The sequence below is a fragment of the Alligator sinensis genome, unplaced genomic scaffold (genome assembly GCF_000455745.1).
Source record: "Alligator sinensis unplaced genomic scaffold, ASM45574v1 scaffold744_1, whole genome shotgun sequence".
NCBI lineage: Eukaryota > Metazoa > Chordata > Crocodylia > Alligatoridae > Alligator > Alligator sinensis.
Window position 1 is genome coordinate 413,263 of NW_005842241.1, and position 20,521 is coordinate 433,783.

The 20,521-nt window shown below is 43.2% G+C and overlaps 1 protein-coding gene across 4 annotated transcripts in view; it reads right to left on the reverse strand.

The window, feature by feature from the left end:
• PCCA (propionyl-CoA carboxylase subunit alpha) overlaps positions 1-20,521 on the reverse strand; it is a 465,712-nt gene that overhangs the window by 324,120 nt on the left and 121,071 nt on the right. For all 4 annotated transcript variants that reach the window (XR_003094961.1, XR_003094962.1, XM_025208618.1 and 1 more), the window contains exon 6: positions 6,848-6,979. Coding sequence is in view for 2 of the 4 variants with exons in the window: in XM_025208618.1 (XP_025064403.1) it covers positions 6,848-6,979 (132 nt within the window). In the remaining 2 variants the exon portion in view is untranslated. The remainder of the gene's footprint in view (positions 1-6,847; positions 6,980-20,521) is intronic.

Sequence of the window (20,521 nt, forward strand, 5' to 3'; positions counted from 1 at the left end):
GAAACAGTAACTTTAATATAGAGCTTTTAATTTACAGAGTGCATAAATATGTGGCAAGTGTCCAAATTCCAATAAAAATTTAAGGCAGTTATTTTTAGACTTTGATGCTAGGAAGCTATGACAGACATACTATACACTTCCTATGAAGAAAAGAAACTCAGATTCATGTACACTGTGCTGCAAAAACGTATAAGTTCATATCTGGAATACAGACAAAGAAAACATGAAGGGGTTAGAGTATTTTGAAATAATTTAATCTCTCTTTTTTTCCAAGGTTCCATTGATTTACTACTATTTCCTATAAAATCAAATTAGCTATGCTCTTATTTTCCTAAAATAAGCAGAGATTAGAAAAAATATAACTCTGGGAAATTATTTTAATAAAGTGTTAAGGAAAAAATAACTATTTTATTAAATAGCCTTATAAAACTACAACCTTTTATAAAAATGATGTCACAATAATATTTTTTTAATGGCTGATTATACCATCTTTGAATTCAAACAATATAAAATAGTTATTTCTGTTCATTTAAGTAGTAGTAGTTTCTTACCTGTTCTTTTTTTTTTTTTTTTTTTACCTCTCTGGCCAGATTAAAAAAAAAGAAAATGCAAAACTGCTTTGATGTTTGGATGGTTAGCTCAATTTGTTTGCTGACTCTTAGAGCAGGGTAGGCAAACCCTAGCACCTGTGCCAGAATGTGGCACGCGAAGGCATTTTGCTTGGCACTCGCACCTTGGGGCTGCACAGCCACAACAAGGATCAAGCCCCTCGCAACTCCCCTGCCATTCACCCCTGGCATGCCAACATCTTACAAGTTGAGGTTGTGAGAGTTTTTGGCATCTGCCCAAAAACCTTGCCGACCCCTGTCCTAGAGCTATAAATATTTTATTAGTTAGAAAGAAAATGTTTCTGGAAAGAAGACATTTTGCCTGGTATATAGCAACTAGGCAAAACCAAACTAACAAGCCATCAGTTATTAATCTCCAACTTCCAGTTTGTCTTTCGACCCAGCTCATGAACATATCTAAAACAGGTGCCTAAAAAAAAAACATGCAAAGTCTTGGTACCACTGAATTTAGTTTAAAAAATTCCCACAAACTCCAATGAGTCCAAGATTTCACCTGCAGATATAAACTTCTTGGATCCTCATTGAGCACTGCTAAATTTAGAATATGTCTACACTACATCAAACCATAAGGAGCCCAAGTGAGAAACACTTGTTCTGCCTTGCTCCCACTTTATGCATGCCAAATACCAAAAAAATACCCGTTTTGGCACATGCCAGCACTGCTCTCATGCTTGGGTATGTCTTGTTCAAGCAGCTACGTGACATTTCTTCAACATTTGGCATGCAGAGCAGAAGCAAGTTTGTAGCGTTTTTTATTGTGGCACTCCCTAGCACAATTTGACATGGTGTAAGAAGGCAGGGTAGATATGCACCTTTATAGCCTAACTAAATAAGATATAGATATAGATCTATATTTATATATAGAACACAAGCTTTCATGAGCCCAAGTTCACTTTATAAGATGCTGACATGGTATAGATATGTCATAGTTATACAAACAAAACTATATACTATCTAGCAATAAAATCTTTCCTTGTCTCTTCACCACCCCCACATTCTCTCCTCTTCCCCACCACCCATTTTCTCCCTTTTGATTGTTTTATCCAGCATGGCCTTCATTTATACACTGTAGAAAAATCGTAGTACACCGCTTTTAATCAACACTCAAGTTTTGTCATTGTTCAGCTTGATTACTACTCTTTTACTTTTGGTCTCCTATTTTTCACTTCCCCATTCCAATCTAACCACACTAATGGATGCTAAAGGCCACATGTTCTCAAACCATCATGCCATCTTTAATGGTTCTCTTAAATCTCACTGTATGAGATTTAAGATGGTACCACTGAATTTAGTTTAAAAAATTCCCACAAACTCCAATGAGTCCAAGATTTCACCTGCAGATATAAACTTCTTGGATCCTCATTGAGCACTGCTAAATTTAGAATATGTCTACACTACATCAAACCATAAGGAGCCCAAGTGAGAAACACTTGTTCTGCCTTGCTCCCACTTTATGCATGCCAAATACCAAAAAAATACCCGTTTTGGCACATGCCAGCACTGCTCTCATGCTTGGGTATGTCTTGTTCAAGCAGCTACGTGACATTTCTTCAACATTTGGCATGCAGAGCAGAAGCAAGTTTGTAGCGTTTTTTATTGTGGCACTCCCTAGCACAATTTGACATGGTGTAAGAAGGCAGGGTAGATATGCACCTTTATAGCCTAACTAAATAAGATATAGATATAGATCTATATTTATATATAGAACACAAGCTTTCATGAGCCCAAGTTCACTTTATAAGATGCTGACATGGTATAGATATGTCATAGTTATACAAACAAAACTATATACTATCTAGCAATAAAATCTTTCCTTGTCTCTTCACCACCCCCACATTCTCTCCTCTTCCCCACCACCCATTTTCTCCCTTTTGATTGTTTTATCCAGCATGGCCTTCATTTATACACTGTAGAAAAATCGTAGTACACCGCTTTTAATCAACACTCAAGTTTTGTCATTGTTCAGCTTGATTACTACTCTTTTACTTTTGGTCTCCTATTTTTCACTTCCCCATTCCAATCTAACCACACTAATGGATGCTAAAGGCCACATGTTCTCAAACCATCATGCCATCTTTAATGGTTCTCTTAAATCTCACTGTATGAGATTTAAGATCCTCATTCTCATTTTCAAGGTCCAGCATGCCACCCTTGCTTGCATCTCAGTTCTCATTTCCCCTTAATCTCCAATTCACTTTCACTATACTCCCAATACTGTTTCCTCCAAGGACCCTTCATCTCTTCTTCATTTCATGCTTTCATTTATGCTGCCCACACATCTGGGAATAGTCTCTCATTTCTTGCATGTCAAGCACCCTCTTCTTCTATCTTCAAACCCTGCTTAAAAGCAAACCCTTGAAAAAATCCTTTCAGCTAAACAGTACTTCACTCTCAGCTATAACACCTTCACAGCCCCTTTTCCCTAAACTAGTTGTCCGTGTTTAGACCTTTGACTGTTTCTCGTACCTTAAATGATACGCTGTTTGAAGAAGGGGACACATTTCTTAGTCTTTATTTGTGAAGCACTCAAAAAAAGCATTCACAGCACTGATTACATGATGCCTAATAAAAAGCCACTGCTCTTCACTTCAGCCAAAATAAGCTTCTTTTAATGCAGTTTTGAACTGAGTTAAGACAATGACAAACTGGAAGCAGTTAATCATTCTTATGCCTACCTTCCCCACTCAACCACCAAAAAATTTTAGCTGCCTAACTTCTATAGTCAAATCCTCTTCACATATAAGTGTGAAAGCACTTTTCTGTCCAGTTTATTGGGGCCAGTACAGACTGAAATACTTCCTAGACCAAATGGAAAGAAGCCATCTTGATAAGGTAAAAATGAACAAGAGGGAGTTAGGCATTAAACTCCCTAAAACTTTCAGAGGAAACAGGTACAAAACTGTCCTTTGGACTTTTAGAAGTCCCAACCCATAAAGAGGGGTGAAGAGTCAGGTAGAGATTCAAACCACAGAAGAGTATGGAAGCTCGCCAATTATCTGATCAGGCAGCTGTCCACTTAAAAGATAGAACGTAAAGGTTTTTAAGTCTCTGAGATTTAACTACCATGTCCTAGGCATGTTGTTCCTATAGTTATACCTGCTTAGAACCTCACTACCTCTTCTTTATATCCTGGGCTAGGTAGAAAATGGCAAACCACACTGTGCACTAGGGAACACCAGCCCTATCGCATTGTGTGACCCAGGTAGTCACTCCACTCATCAAGTTCAGAAGATGCTCTCCTCTTTCACTTCTGGCAATGAGGGTTCTCCCCTTGGGTCTAACTGTCACATGCCATGGGCGACTGGTACCTCTTGAGTTGGGGGGGCACTTGCTCCCCTAGCGGACAGTCAGCGACTAAGGCCAATTCTGCCGACCCACAACCGGCAGTGGCACGCCGCTGGCACTTCCAGGTAGGACCACTTCTCCTGACGCATTCCTCGGCTGGCACTCTCAGGGGGGGCACCAGTGCTCTCACCTGCCCCCCCTACCCGGAAACACTGCTGCCAGAGGGTACACCAGCATTCTCAGGGGGTGTAGGTGCACCCCCTATGCATCACCATTGTCACATGCTGTCTCCAGACAACTCAACCTCACTTCTTTTCAAAGCTTCAACTCTATGTGTAGGAATAGCATTGGTTCACACACTTCTTATAAGAGAACCTTGCAACATTTAAAATGAAATAATCTTCCTCTTTCTTCCCAACAATTCAAAATAGTAACCCCATTAGTGCCCTTTGTTTTAAAAGTTATTCTGATTTGTTCAGTTTTCTAATCTTATTTAATTTGGTGGGGGGAGTTTTGGAGGAAGACCAGATTTCATCCAAGTTAAGTGCTGATCATCCAGATACTGAAGGCTGGGAGGTAGGGCTATTCACATTTTGATGTAAAGGTCAAAGTGCAATTGGCTACCATCTACATTGCTAGCAGTTCTCATTTCTTTTTTGGGCATCTTGAACCTTTTGAGATAACTCAAGAAGCATGGCAACCCACTTGAGTACCTGTAGTTAGGTAATCTTCTCTATTAGTTTTACTGGTTGTGGTATTAAATATTATTAAACATTTATCCAATTTTGTGGATATTTTTGGACTAGACTAACCATAAACAAACAACCCATGAAACGGTTATTACTATTAAAGGTTTATGCAAAATTTGAATGTTAAATATTCCTGTAACATTAGGTGATTTTGTGTGAAAAATAAAAACTTTGATGGCTGTTTAATTCAACATGGCCTACTCATTTGATATCGATTAAGCAGAACATACACCATGTGCAGGCCGCAATTCCTAGAACTGCAGAATGAAAGACAGGGCATCAGGAATAATAGAGATCAGCTAAGGCACAACTTAACTGTTACTAAGTTTTTTTAGTGAAGCTTCTATACATGGTTCAGTGGCACAATTAGCTTAGAAGAGGTCTGAGATACAGTCCAATTGTTACTGCTGCAAGACATCAGGGTTCCCATTAATCCTAGCGCTACACCAGAGCAGAACAGAACAGTATAGAAAGAGGATTTGTAAAGCTTTGATCAAAGGCAGCATACTCTTAATTATAAACTGCTTGGACAAATATGTATCTCTTAACACAAGAGTCCTTCAGACACCACAGACACCAGGCACTTGCATTATTAGCAACATCAACAGTTTTTGCCTAGTGCATGTAGAAATGTGGTGATTGAGCATCCAAACATGCTGTCATTATCTACATCCTTCCTGGGCCAACCCACAGAGGCATGGCCATAGGAATGAATGGATTTGTAGAGACATGTCTCGTGGCACTTGTGGTAGCACAAGTACTTTCATCAAAGTCATACTAGCCTCTCCTGCTCTAGGAAAAGACAGAATAGGTTAAAATAAAAAGGCTGCCTCCCCTTCTTTGTCATTTCTACACCCTGTTTCTTTTCTTCCCTCTCTTCTATTAAATTTTTCACTCTTACTCATTCCTTACCAAGATTAAATCACGCTGAGGTTTCTTGCTGCAAGAAACAATAGCATGATTTAATCTTGGTTAGATGACACAATACTAAACATTATTTCCCCTGATATATACTGATCATTAAGGCATGGTCAAAATTCCATCAAGAAAATAATTCAAAATCATCTTCAAAAACACGTTTCATCATACAAGTCAGCTTTGATCAATGCCAAGTACCAAGATTCAAACGTCAGCAATTTTTTCTGCAGCTAAGTTTAAAATTATTCATATTCTTTTTCAATGGAAAATGTTTTCCCTTTTTATTTCATAATTAAAAAATTATTCGAAATGACTTCTCATTAATTTAAAAAAAAAAAAAATCAACTTCAGGTTAAAGATTAAGCATTAGAAATTTCATCCCAAATGGAGCGGCTTATTTAAAAAAAAAAAAAAATTAAAAAACCCCAACCAAAAAAACCCCCTACAAAATCCAGCCTATAAACAGACATGTACAGAATGGCAGGAGCTGGGGGAGGAAGGGGGATAAAGACAGATTAGAAAAAAAATCAAGGAAGGATGACCACCAGTGCAATCAAAACTTTGAAGGAAAACTAAAAGCCAGACTCTGTATTTAGACTGTATGAGGTGAAAAGAAACATAACAAAGATGTTTCAGCAAACTACTGTAACCCAAAGAACTCCTCCTAAAAGGAAGAAACACACTCCATAATACAAGAATCCCCCCTCACATCTTTTTACAGAATCAGTCTTACAATATGTACAAGTCTATAACAGAATCAGTATGGAAAGTAATGCAATATGGATAAGTTTTATCAAACTTCATCATCACTGTGAAACGACTGCTAGACATACATACTTGATGTATAATCTTTAGCCATACTTTTTCACAATAACGTTAGTATAGTTATTGAAAGTGAAAAAAATAAGAAAAAAATTCATGCATGAAGGCATATATATGCATGCACACACAAACCCATACCTGATGTATTAACCTCATTCATCTGTCTTACATTGCAACATATAATGTACGATATTATCTTTCTTATAAAAAAAAGGTAAGAGTGCTTTGAGATGCTACCTTTTTTGTTTGCAGCCCTTAGTATACTGTCTAATATCTGATAATTTACTCCATTACTCTAATGACTTCCCCCCCCACCATCGACAGCTTTCTAACCAATAAAAGCCAGCGCATGACACTTTTCTATCACATTTTTCACTAACACTGAATTTGTAATTACATTACTTTTATTTAAGCAATTTGATTGTAGAGTAAACAGTTTCTCACCTTGACTACCCCATCAAAACCAGGGATTGTGTTGACCTTTGCATTCTTGGCTAACAATTTGCTTTCAATCTTGTCTCCCATAGCTTGAATAGCATGCGTGTCAGGTCCAATGAAGGTGATACCATCCAATTCCTGTGGAAACAATAAAGATTTAAGTTTAGGTAAAGAATTCTTAAGATGGCTTTAGCTATGCATCCACAAGAGAAAAAAAATTATGAAAATTACTTACTGGAATTTCATTTGGAAAATATTGTATTTATGTACCAACATCACAAATAGAACGGCACTGGAGCCAGTACTTTAAAAATGTGTATGACCATGTGAAACACGTACACCCACAGATTCAGAACTGTATCATTAGCATTTGTATAAATCAAAGCCAGGCCAAAAAAAAGCAGCTGAAAGTCAAAGTATTTCAGCTTGAAAATTAGAAATGTCCCTTGAGTGAGGGGAGGCCAGTTAACTCGTGACAAACAGCCACAAGTGACTTACAAACATATGCTTGTTAAAATGTAAAATGTTCAGGATTTCATTGTGCATTCTTTAAACCAAAGCTTATGAAACATCAAAAATGGAAGTAAAGTCTCTCGTTTGACAAATTTAAAGGGTTTGAAGACTAGATTTTGTCACAACCCAAAGTTGTGAGTTTTTGTTTTGTGTGTGCTTCGGCACTGCTAAATTATTTTCCCGCCAAATTACAGCTTCTTTGCATGGTGGAGTTTTCTGCTGTAAAGGAGAACTCCGGTGCAACGGAGAATTTTCCCGCCAATTTATAGCTTCCTTTGCATGGTGCATTTCTTTTGCATCTCAGAGATGCACGGTTTAAAGGAGTTCCCGCCATTTGTATTTTAATTCGAGCCCCATTATTGGCTTGTGTTAAATTATGCACACGTGGCGGCTAGCAATTGGCTTGCTAGCCGTATAAAGAGCTTGGGTGGTTTCCGCCCAAGTTGGAGAGAAAGCAATTGGAGTCCGAGAGGGAGAGCGCGAAGATCTCTAAGCGCTGTGGATCCTTACGAACCCAACGCATTTCTTAAGAAGGCAACAGAGGTCTAAATAGCCTCTGGCCTCTCCCCGTCGCCGAGCGCAATCCTAGACGTATCCCTGTTCTATATACTCAAGAACCAAACCCACGAAGCTTCGACAACTCCGTTGGGAAAGAATTGCCGAACCTGCGGAGCCTTAACAACTCTGGGGCCCAAGAACCGAGTTTGTCGTAGTCCTCCAACGAGGATTTAAGCGGAGCTGAACCTGGGAAACTGTCCAGCCTACACCGCGACCATCTTGGGTGTAAGTAAATAATCTTTGAATCAACCACTACGCGTCTGTGACTAATTCTAGCCCGTGCGTGCCTTGCCGCCGCACGGTCTCCTCTGACCCCGCGTGCCCGGGCTGCTGGCCACAGCCCGCGTGTGCAAAGACGGGTCCGCATATCGCTCCCGGCTCGCACATGGCGACATGGACAGGATCGGGAGGCGGCCCGCACAGATTTAAAAAAAAAAAAAACCTAGAATAAATACAGCATGTAAAATATAAATTTTGCATGCATCTTACAAACACAGCAACTCTTACGTTTTTCATATTCACTTGAAAATAGGGCATTATAAGAATTATTTTAATAGGTATAAACATGACTTATAATTTCTCCCTATTTCCCTATGCTAGCCAACAGACTTGAGTTTAAATGACAAAGTACATCTCATAACAGTCTTTTAACATCTTCTACTAACAGACCTTATGCAGGGCCAAGGACGATTCCAATATAAGTGCATGTAATGGACATTATTATTTCAATTTTCTGTAACTGAGATGGTATGTGCACACGTGTTTGAAGGAGCTGTCATATCTTCTGTATTCAAAAATTAGAAATAGAACAATTAAATTAAACTAAAAAAAACTGTAAATTGATTTAAAAAAATGTTAAGAGTAACTAGAAAAAAAGTAGGCAAAACAGTGCACAGGGTTGTCCTCCCATGTTCATATGTTCTTCAGTGTGGCTTAATAGTTTCCCACACAACTAAAAGACAACTAACTTATTGGACACCAACATTCCTACAGCTGCCACTTAACACTAATACCATTTTCAAGTTTAGAATCTGTACATTAAAGTTAATTTTGTGAGCAAGGTGTGCGTGTTAGCTACTATATATAATCCCAATAAGACAATTATTTATGATGCTTCACTGTAGCTATAACTACACATTGTGCTGGAGCATCAGTATAAAACATCTGACTGATCTCAGACTGATCTCACAATAGCATGTGGAAATGCTCACTCTGATAAGGCAAAATTCATGGCCTACTGGCAATCCTATGGTGTAAAGCAGGGAAGTCAAAGATATGGCTGTGGACCAGATCCAGCCCGCAAAGCCCTATCACCCAGCCCACAGTGTCACCTGTGGGTCTTCAATGAGCCCAACACACTGGCCCTGATCCCAAGTACTACGTGCAGCATGCACTGGCCGCAGCCCCAGCTTGGAAAGAGCATCCTCAAGCATGTTCCCAGTCCCCCTGGCTTTTAAACTGCCACCACTGTCATAGTCCTCAGTCTGGTAAATGGGTGGGGATGGCATTGCCTGCTTCTCACCTTCCCAAAGCAGTCACCAATGCTTCTTGCCTCTTCCCAACACCAGGTACCACCTAGCTTGGGGAAGGAGCTGAGGGCTTTCCTCCAGTGCTCCCTTTGCTCTGCTCCCAAACACTGGAAGCAGTAGAGCAGGCTGCTCTCCACCTGTTCCCCAGATCCCAGTCTGGGGAAGGTATGGGAAGTCTTCTCCCAGTCCCAAGGAGCAGGCAGGGAGAGTAGAGCAGCTGCTGCCTTCCATGCCTTTCCCAGACTGGGATTAGCCCAGTCTGGGGAAAGCAGGGTATAGGCCACAAGGTGGTGCATCCTGTGGCCTGTTAGTAGTTTTGAGTAGAAGTTAAGTAGTCAACATAGTGCCACACATGTTCTGTGAGTTCAAGGATCAGAAGTTTGCAGAGAAGATGAATTTCTCACCTATGGGTGAAGTAATGACCTAGTTTTGAAGTCTGAGCATGCCCAGTACATTCCATGTTATTTAACTTTTTGATGCCAAATGCCAAGTTGGTAACTGTCACCTTCTTGGAGGTAAGCAGTGATGTGATTGGTATTTGGATGAATGAATCTATGAGGATGAATGGTCCAAAGTATGACTGACAGAGGTGGTGTGTTGAAAGTTGCAAAAGAGACCAGACCAAGGGATCTTGGTCTCTTGCAGAATGAATGGGTTCCTTACATGTGGGTGCTGGTGAGTGCATGTCTGGAATGCTGTGGCTGAGGGGCCTGGGAGGCCAAAGGCCAGCATGGTCCAGCATGTGACTGCACTTCCTATGGTTGGTGAGAGAGTGGCAGAAGAGACTGTAACCCAACAAGAGCGTAAGGGCCTGGGAGGCCAAACTCTTCTCACTTGTGGGTATGGATAGGCAACATGTAGTGGGGCACAGGGGGGCACCCCCTGACAGCAAGCGCTCTGACTGGTAGGAGTGCTTGTGTCCTCCCTAAAATTGATTCTGCCAGTAGCACGTCAGTGGCGGAAGTGCCGGCACTTCTGCCGTCAGTGTGCCATAAGTGGAAGTGATGGCACTTCTGCCATCACTGCCATGCTGCCTGTGTGCTCAGCAACCGGCTGCTGGGGCTCCCCACCCCCAGTCACACCCTGCTGGTAGCCCCCCAAACTCAGAGGGCACCAGTCGCCCATGTGGGTATGCATGCAGGGTGAGGGTCCAAGGGACCAATACCTCTGTAGTGTTGATTCAGTGCTTGCAGTGTGCCTGGTGATCACCTGAAGAGTGCCTAGTTATTGATGCTGTGACTCCAGGTGAGTCTGTGTGAGAAGTCCTGCTATAGAGATCACTGGCTCACTGGCAGCTAGCATATGAGAAGCTGTACATGTTCTCTAGTGCCCTCTCTGGGATAGCATTGCATTGCTTTGGCTTATATTATTGTCGATATCAGATATTGCTATTGATATATTATTGATAATGGGGTTTACTGGCTGGTTGTTGTTTACATTGTTGCTGTTTAGATACTATAGTTACTATTACCCCTTTATACCGTGTCTGTCGTTTACTGCTAGTTAATTATATTTCACTAATTAGAGCTGGGCTGCAGGATTACAGTTAGTGAAGGTTGAGGTTCCACCCCTTTCAGATGGATCCTTAATTAGGATTAACAACCCCATTTGCATTATTAAGGATATTTCCCTGTTCAACAAGGGAAACCAGAGGAGAGGGGACAGTTGCAGGCTGAACACCTGTATGCTCCCTCTCCTGGGAAGAGTTCTACTGGTGGATATTTCTCAGAGAATTTCCACCAGTAAAAATGAATGTCTGCTCAGCACCTAAGATAACAATGAAGGCAGTACAGTGCATCAGTTTAAAGATTAACTGATCCAGAGAGGCCTATACTTTCATAAACTATGCAGCCCACTTGCTTACTACTTCTTACTAGACTGCAGAATACAAAAGTTCATGCCTCTCTGAACGAGATGGTCTATAAGATGCCAGCCTACCCTGCCTTCTGTCTTAACTTCAAACTAACACAGGTAACTCTCTCTCTAAGATAATAAAGTCTGGCAATTTAGGGCACGGGATCCACAGCCATGCAAATCCACCTGCTCTCATAGTCTGACAAAACAGTTCAGCCCTGAGGCTTACTAAGAGTTCCAGCTCTCTAATCAGCAGGAGACTTCTCCAAACCTGATCCTGGATTCCTTAATAAATAGCTTTCAACTATTTGTGCTGAACAATGAGAACTGAATCTGGCCTCAGCAGCAGCACAAACAAGATAGGAAACAGAACAACCTGCAGAATGAAAACAGGACAAACCCTTTGTATATACAAGAAAATGGTTAAAACATACAAAGTTACAATTACAATTATTAATAGGCTACAGGGGATTGGTGGCAGAGTGGGTGAGGCATCTTATTATCGCTCCAGAAGTGAGAGTTCAAATGCAGTTATTTCAAACTCAGACCAAAGACTGCCCCTACTTAAACCAACTATAAATGAACATCTAATCATTCTGACTGGGGAGCTAAAGGTAGAGAGGGCAAAAATGTTACCACTCATTTGTGCATCCTCAGTTATAGGAGCTGGTATGCATTAATCACCACAGCCTGATAGTCTTTCTAAGCTCAGGCAGACCGTGACTGGCTGACTGACCAAACAGCTCCTCACTAAGTCAACGCTGTCACTGACATAATTTTTCTGCAAAGTTTTCATCAGGCTGGCAGTTTTCTGGTAGTTTCATATTTCTGATAGGGTAAAGACGTAAGTATGAGAAATGCAACATAACTACTAGAGACTGGTCATCTACCAGATCAAAAATAATGGTGCTGCACTCCTTCCAATAGCTCTAGAATACCACATTAAGATATGATCATTACAGTAATACATTCGTAGTTTTGACTTAGTTGTCAGCAAACCTGCAGAAATTTAATGGATGAATAAATCCTTTATATATGACTGTCTAGGTGAGAGGTGTCAAACACCTTGCCCTTCAGACCAGATAAGCAAGTGGTACAGGGCCTGTCCACTGGCCAGATGTATGACATTTAGCTGGCCCCATGGGCCAGACTGAACCCACAGACTTGCCCCTTCCCCCTCCATACTATATATAAAGTGCATGCGGCACTTGCTCCACACAGCACCCACGCTGACAAGTCTTGGATCCATCCTGCAAGTGGCACCTGCCCCAGAGCAACTGGTGTGGGGCACCACATACAGCACAGGTCACAGAGCCAGTGCCATGTGAAACATACATCCCAGACTAGCTGGCACAGGTGCTGTGTGTGGCATGCGCCCCAGAGTGACCAGGACAAGTGCCATGTGCAGTTCACGTCCCAGGCCAGTCAGAATAGGTGCCATATGCAGCATGCATCCTGGACCCTGCACACAAGACCTGGCATGTCACCTGTTGGTATGTGTAAAAAAAAAAAATCTATCCACATATTGTGCAACGCATCATTTTTTGGATGCAGAAATCCAAGAGAAGATTAATTGGCCTCATGGATTACTACTTGTTTGAAGCAGAAAATAACTTGTTATTTTGCTATAATTTCTACAATCCTGTGAATTTGGCCAATTTTGCCATTATTTCTACAATCCTTGGTGCCTTAATCAAATTATGTGTATAGCTTAAATCTGCAAGTTATTTCCAGACTCTCTCATACAAACATACATGTAGAAAAAAAACTTAAACAAATGAAAAGAAAAAGGGCTTGTTTAAAAAAATTAAAAAGTTGGAAAATAATCCCATTTCAAATCATAAAAAAACCAGGTTTAAGAAATATGCTTCAGGTTGCTCATAAAACTGAATTTACAGAAGCACCAACACTTTTTTATAACTACTGGCATGGGAGAAAATATCAACCACTATTAGATACCCATTTAAGAATCTCAAAGTCTTTATACCACTGCAACGTTTTGTAGAGTATTTGTATTGGAATTCAACCAACTGCAATGTTTATATAAGTGCTTTACATTTTAGTAAAGTATGAACTAACACAGTTATTGCATTTTCTTGTGTAGAGACATCATAAGAGGAGTAAAAGCATACTTCTTGAATATTGTACAAATGTAAGCTCGCTCATCCCTCCAAACATTAGTTTAACATATGCATAGTAAGGTCAAGCTGAAACACAACAAAGAAAAATATGTTCAGTTGGAAACTAATCAATAAAACTAATGAAATTCGGTCTTATAATATTAATAAAATTACACAAACATTGTATACTTAATGTAGTTTATGGACTACTTAATCCATTTCTGTCAACCTGACAAACACAAGCCTCCTGAAACCAAGATGAAAATAAGACATCTAAAGTTCTGCTTTAAGTTTCGCTACACACTTAAAATTCTTGCCCTCTTTGCCACTGCCTGGGAACAACGTAGAGAAACCATATTAACACTGTATTTAAATGCAGTTCCATCACAACCAGTTTCTTAAAAATAACTTTAAATATTTATTTTTAAAATATCTAAATAACCCAAATTGTTCTAAAATTCAGTCAATGTGACTGGAACTTATATTTGTTTCCAGGCACTTGTATTGACCCAGTGTAGAAGGACCCAAAGCACAACAGGAGTCTTGCCACATGGGACACTTACTACTTGTTACCTTTGTGGAATGTTGTGTGGTATTAGAAGTAGGCAAAGTTCTGAGCAGTCCCACAATAATGTTTACTACAATCGCTAACGCGCACAGCTCGTGCTCTGCCACTAGAAGGCCGGTGAGCAGACATCCCAGCATGCTTTGCTGAAGCAACTTTTTTGCATATTTCTGACTAGCTGAAAACAGCTGAGCACAGAGGAACATACGAACTGGTCAATCATCTTGCTGTGGATGAGAATTCTAATCCCTCCTTGGCCCAGCATGGGATCTGCAATCCCTCCTTGACAAACGGTCCCAGCTGGGATCAGATCTCCAATGGCTTCCTGGCGATGAGAGGGGAGAGGGCAGCAGAACTGAGCAAATCCTTGCCATGACTGCCCTAATCCACAGACACTTCATGCTTTGGCAGAGAAGGGTCCTGGCTCTGATGAGATACTAGTTTGAGGACCATGACGTTGTCATGGCCATCATGCTGACCTACTCGCAGGAGGCACAAGGCACTGAGCAAACTATGGCACTGCAGCCCTGGTATCTGATGTCATCTTGCCACTGCTGGGCACTACTACTGAGCTCAAACTGGTGGAAGCAGCATGCGCTCAAAACCTGGCATGACAAGCAGTGGCGGCAGAACTTCAGGATGTCCCCCATGGCACATTACTTTTGCAGTAAAATGCCGCACCGCTGCAGTAGAATGACATTAGGTTTCAATGCCTCATCTCCTCGAGATGTGTCAGTTGTGGTCTGAAAGTTGAAAAACAGCCATACACAAAGTGTGATACCATCTTGAGGAGCTGGAGCCTTGGTTCATTGCAGGTCACGGTTGGGCCTGAACAGACAGGGTTTTTGAAAAGCACGGGGACCATCAATGGGACTCACATACCTATTCTGTGCCCCCCTCACTGCTCCTCAGATTACAGAAACTGTAAGGGGTTCTTTTCAGTTATACTTCAGGCAGTTGTGGACCACTAAGCTCACTTCACTAACACACTCTTCCCCTGCCTACACACACACTGCTCCTGCCCCACGCACACCCCCCCACCCTCCCCACACCCCCCCCCACACACACACACCCGCCCCTGCCTACACCCCCCCTGCACCCCTGCCTTCATACACACACACACAAACCCTGCCTAAACACACACACACACACACACACACACACACACACACTCTGCCCCTGCCTGCACACGCACTCACCCCCATACAGGCAGGGCCCCATACTCCCTGGTCCAGCAGGCAGAAACTACGTGGTGCTGGAGCAGGGCAGAGGCAGGAAGGCAGGGAAATGGCTGGGGGTAGGCAGGGCTGGACTCCTACTTTCTGCTGTCGGCTCCCCCTAGGTCCTACTACCTCTGGCTCTTGTCGTCTTTGACAGGCAGCGAGGAGCAGATAAATATTTTCTAAATTTTTTAGAAGTTCCACAGGCCAGATAGAATGGCCTAGTGGGCTGGATTCAGCCCGCAGGTCATATTTTACCTGTCCCTTCCCAAGTCCCTTGTCTACAGGTCTCCCTGCTAGCTGGAAGGATCCCTGGGAATGCTGTGACATGGAAGCATGCCCCACCCAGCCTCAGCCAGATGACTCCAAAGACATCAACATCTGCATCTCCCTGGGTGATCCAACTCCACGCTTCTGGCAAACTGGCTAGGAGCAAATAGCACCAGGGACCATCCTCCCATCTTAGTTATCACTGAAGTTCAGTACGTTTTTCAGGTGCTGAGAGGGTGGTAGCATTTCCTGTCATCCCAGGGAAGGGAAGTGCCACCCCATCATGGCATTCATCAGACCTGCCATGAAGATCTCTACTCCCTGCTTGGCATCAAGCAAGTGCAAGGCTCCAGCCAGCCAGGGAGGCATGCATACAGCACACCTAGCCAGCTTCCCCATACTCCCAATGATAATCATGTGCTGGTTGTTCACCAGCAATGGGTAGGGAAGGACAGGCAGGAGGTGGCCAGTCTCTATGGTAGTCTGTGCTGGTCTGAGGCTGGTATTATTTCCTCTGGTCAGGTGGGGGAGCCTCAGGTGCCTTTTGCCTCACTGTCGTGGCACACATGCACTGCAACAGTAGGCATCCTGTCCAAGAAGAATTTGCATGACTCTGCAGAAGACCCTCTGCAGGAGGGATACAAGGGTCTACAGGACTGATTCCTGGACCCTCTCTGAGCCCTTCACCAGTCTCTGTACCAGCTCCATGGACTGGCAATCCTGTCACAAAAATCTGCTGAATTGTTCTCAGCAGCTACACTGACCAGTCCTGCTGGGACTTGTAGACAGTCAGCCAGGTCTCAGTGGTGGTAGCCTAACACATACAACTCAGCAAGGTCCTCCAATATTTGATTTCAGTGGTCCTGCCCACATTTTCAGCTATGAGACATCCTCCAAGTGTGAGTGCCCCTCCCTGAACTCAGGACAGCATCAGCACTGAAGCCTCCCAAGCTCTCTTAACATCTACGCAAATTCTGAGTGAAGAAAGAGAAATGACCACGAGATTATTTCTAAAATTGACAATGTGTGTCAGTTACAGGTGCATTGACAACAAGGAAATGACAGAAGAACAACCCTTGAAATTGTTGCAAATTTCTAAGATAGTATATGGGGAAATACTGCTCATCTTGCCCTGCCTGGTCATTTTCATAGGACAGTAAGATGAGAGCAAAGCTTCATCATGGTCAATACCCTCTCAGTCACCTACGCTCAACTACCCACTGTCCTTCCCTTCACTCCCCAAAGGTTCCAAAAAATCAACCTCTCCCCTCCTTCCCCTGATCTTTTCCCCCCAGATAACTTGCTCATGCCCGATTCAGGACACCTGATTCAGTTTCTCTAGCCAATCTCTCCCTCCCAAGAGTGATCCGTTGGTGCATAGTAGAGTTCTTTGAGCTCACAGGTGGCAATCCTGAAGGATATGCCATGCTGCTTCTGCAAGTTCTCATGCCAGCAAATGCCCTAGAGTCATGGAAGGGAATCACTCGTCATGACAGCTCTCTGCTGAGGCTGGCAATTCCATGGAACATGCATGAGGTTTGAAAACCTCCCTATGCCTGCATTATAGCTTCATAGCTCTGCCAGACCTCCTCGCAGTGAAAGCAGCAATCAATCACACCCTGAACTAGGATCACCCTTCCCCTGCAAACTTTCCCCTGAAGAACAATGCCCCATTCTGTCACCTGTCTAAATGCTTTGAACCTGCTGTTGCCATGACCCCAAGCTCTTACGGAAACCTAGAATCGCAAAAGGTTTAACTGCCACCCATCTGTGCCCATATCCCTGCGAAGGAGGCAACCACCATCCGAGGACCTGAAAAATGAATTGTTCCCTCACTCTATAATCTCCACGTAGAATATGGCTACTTTTAGGATTTCCATACGTCTGGGTTTTCCCAAACATGTCCTCCTTTTTGGCCCCTTGTGCTGCGTCTGGGCGGGTTTTTTTAAATGCAAGCAAAAAGTCCAGGATTTCCTCCCCTGGTCCATTTTAGACAGGGCCACCACTAGGTAGAATTACAGTTCCCAGAATATCTAGCACAGTACATGCATGATCAGAAGCTAAGTTCATGATTTTGCTTTGCTTCACTGGTGGGAACAGGGGGAGGGCGATCCAAGACAGCAGGGAGCACATACGGTCAGGAGTGAGGGGCACTGGCAAGGCTGGGAGGGAGGCAGGGGCTGCAGATCAGGATTGAGTGGCATGGGGGGGTTAAATGTGTGGAGCACTGGCAGCACCAGGGGGCTATGGGTCAGGAGTGAGGGGCACCAGTACAGAGGAGAGGGGGGCAGGGTACTGCTTTTTGGAAGTGAGGTGCACTGGCAGGGCTGGGGTCAGTAGGTCAGGAGTGAGGGGCAGGGGCTATAGCTTGTCAGTGAGGGGCAACAGAATGGGCAGGGGCAGGGCCCCCCCCCATCGTATTCCCCCCGGCCCCACCCCCTCCCCACTCCTTCCCCTTCCACAGGTGTCCTCTTTTTTGGACCTGGAAATATGGTAACCCTACTTAGTCTCCACCTCCCTTTCACTTTGAGGCTTCACCCCCTCAGCCACTCCTCTACTTGTGCTCAGATGCACCTGAATATAAGCCACTGACTGCATGTTTTTGTACCTTGTTGCCCCAAATAGCTGTTCCAGGGGTTCAACCCCAGAAAGCAAAAGGGAGCTCTGCTGAGACCACCCCTAGGCACTGGTATGTGAAATTCAAGCAATAGTAACAGATATCTATGGACTAGAGAGAGGTCACCCCTTGAAACCCACTGATACACCCTAGTGTGCATGAGATATCCCCAGAGGGAGGGGGAAGAGAAGGCTGAGAGCTACCACTGCTAGACAGGGCAGTCTGGGGGTAGGGCACGTGAATCAGGTCAGCATTTCTCACATATTAAATAACCCTTAACTAGGCCAGTGAGCACCTCAACTGGCCCATTAAGCTGTAACAGGGGAAACTGACCCAGACACAACTGCCATGACCCAAGCACGGGTGTGCCACCAAGCATGCAAGGTACCACGGGTGTGTAACCTCCTCAGCATTGTACAAAACACAATGCCCCCTCCCCTCTGGTAAATTTCAGGAGTGAGGGGCAATTTGCACCCACTGCCACTCCTACACATAGCCCCTTCCCAGAGACATTCACCACATCCACAGCAGAGAGGTACCACATCAGACGCCCCAGAGTCCCAAGTCGCTCCCAAACCATAAGCCTCTCCATAACTCCAGACTCCCAAACCTGTCACTCTTTCACCCTTTCTCCCAAAGTTGCTGAAACTTACTGGGAGATAGTGGCTGGTGCAGCACTATCCACTTGTACCTGCTTCAGGAGGCTCTTATCTGAGTTGTCCCCTTATGCAACCTGAGTTTGGGTCACAATGAGTGTAGCCAGGGCCTGACTGGGGAACAAGTCCACGAAGCAGGCATCCTTATGCTCCTTCATGGCTACTTTGATAGCAGCAGAGAGGCAACTCCATCACCATTTTCACTGTCATCATCACTGTATCACACTGGGCCTGTGTATGTGCAGTGCATGGCACAGCAGGGAGTGACAGTCTGGTCCTCCTTAAGGATCCTGGATGGCTCCTGGCAGTAGGGGGCCAATGTTCCTTGCAACACCCAAGACCTTGTTGACATCCCTGCCCTGAGCATATGACAACATCGTGCACTTGATTTTAGTGCAGATATGCAGCCAGTCCAGCTGGTATCCCCAAGTCACCATCTGCGTTGCAATGCACTTATAAATCACCTGATGTTGTCAGCTATCTTTATCCCTTTGCCTGCTGTGGCAACTGTTCTCTCCTCATAATGGGGTCCAGCACCTTGCGATGACTCAAATTTAAGGCCCATGTGCTGTGTTCTGAGGAGGGTATTCTCTGGTCTGGTCCAGTCTAATTCAGCTAAGTGATGATCACTGTTTGCACTGGAGAGCTCGAGCAAAGAAGTGATAGGCCTTGGCAAATCTTGCAGGTGTCAATGAGTGCTCAGGGACATACCATGTGGGCCAGGGTCATAGCACCAGTGGCAGGTGGGGGTGTCACCTTAAGACCAGTACCACTCCTCCTCCTCTTCCTCCCCCGGCAGTAGAGTTCTGACAGATGGACAGACAGTTCAATGGACCAGGAGTGTGTGCGCGTGGGAGGGGGGGGAAGGGGTGGGGCTGGGCATGATGCATTCTGGGATCGGATGCCAGAGGACTGCAAATTGCTTGTATTCATTCTGTGGAGCAGTCTGACAATAGCTGATCACACATTGCTTAAAATAACCTGAAGATGCCCCTCGAGCAAAAAAAATATATATATATATCAAAAGTTTGCTACAGTAGGAGCACACTTCATGCATGTTTTACTGCTTGGATGTGCAGTTTGCTTGTATTTTAAGTGCCCTGACCACATACAAAGTGTAACATGAGACATGACCCTAGGACTCTACCTCTACTATCTTTATTCCTGCCTGTCTCTCAAAAGAAAGGTATGTAGCCTCTTGAATAGGGATCAAGGAACAGCTATGAAGACAGTAGCATCACCTCAGGCACAAATATTGCAATAGAAACACTGGTAAAAACAAATTAAAGCTTCCTAAGTTCCAAGTCACCTTCTTTCTGCTATTATCATAGTTATAAAACGGTACACCAATCACTTTAATCTGAAGTAACGTGCTGTCCTTAAAATAGCATATATTCTGAAATCATACAATTATACAGTGCATACACACCTTACATGGTATGAAATATTTTTCCACATTTCTTAGCAATTACACAGGAATTTCACAGTATGTGCTGTACACTTCCAGATAAAAGAAGGTATTATTTAATTTTAAAATTGTATAAATATAAGACGGAACATTTAAGTGTTAGTGAAAGAAAAAGATCAATAGTAAAAAAGCGAAACTGAAGAAGCTTTGGCAACAGTCTTGGTGGGAAATATGCAATATTTTTGGGAGCACTACACCTTCAAAGTTTTACTTTGGACCTCATCATACAATCCAAATCACATTTAATAATGATATAATATCAAATTAAAGCTTAAGAGTGAACCAAGTGAACATTTTATTATTACTGCTA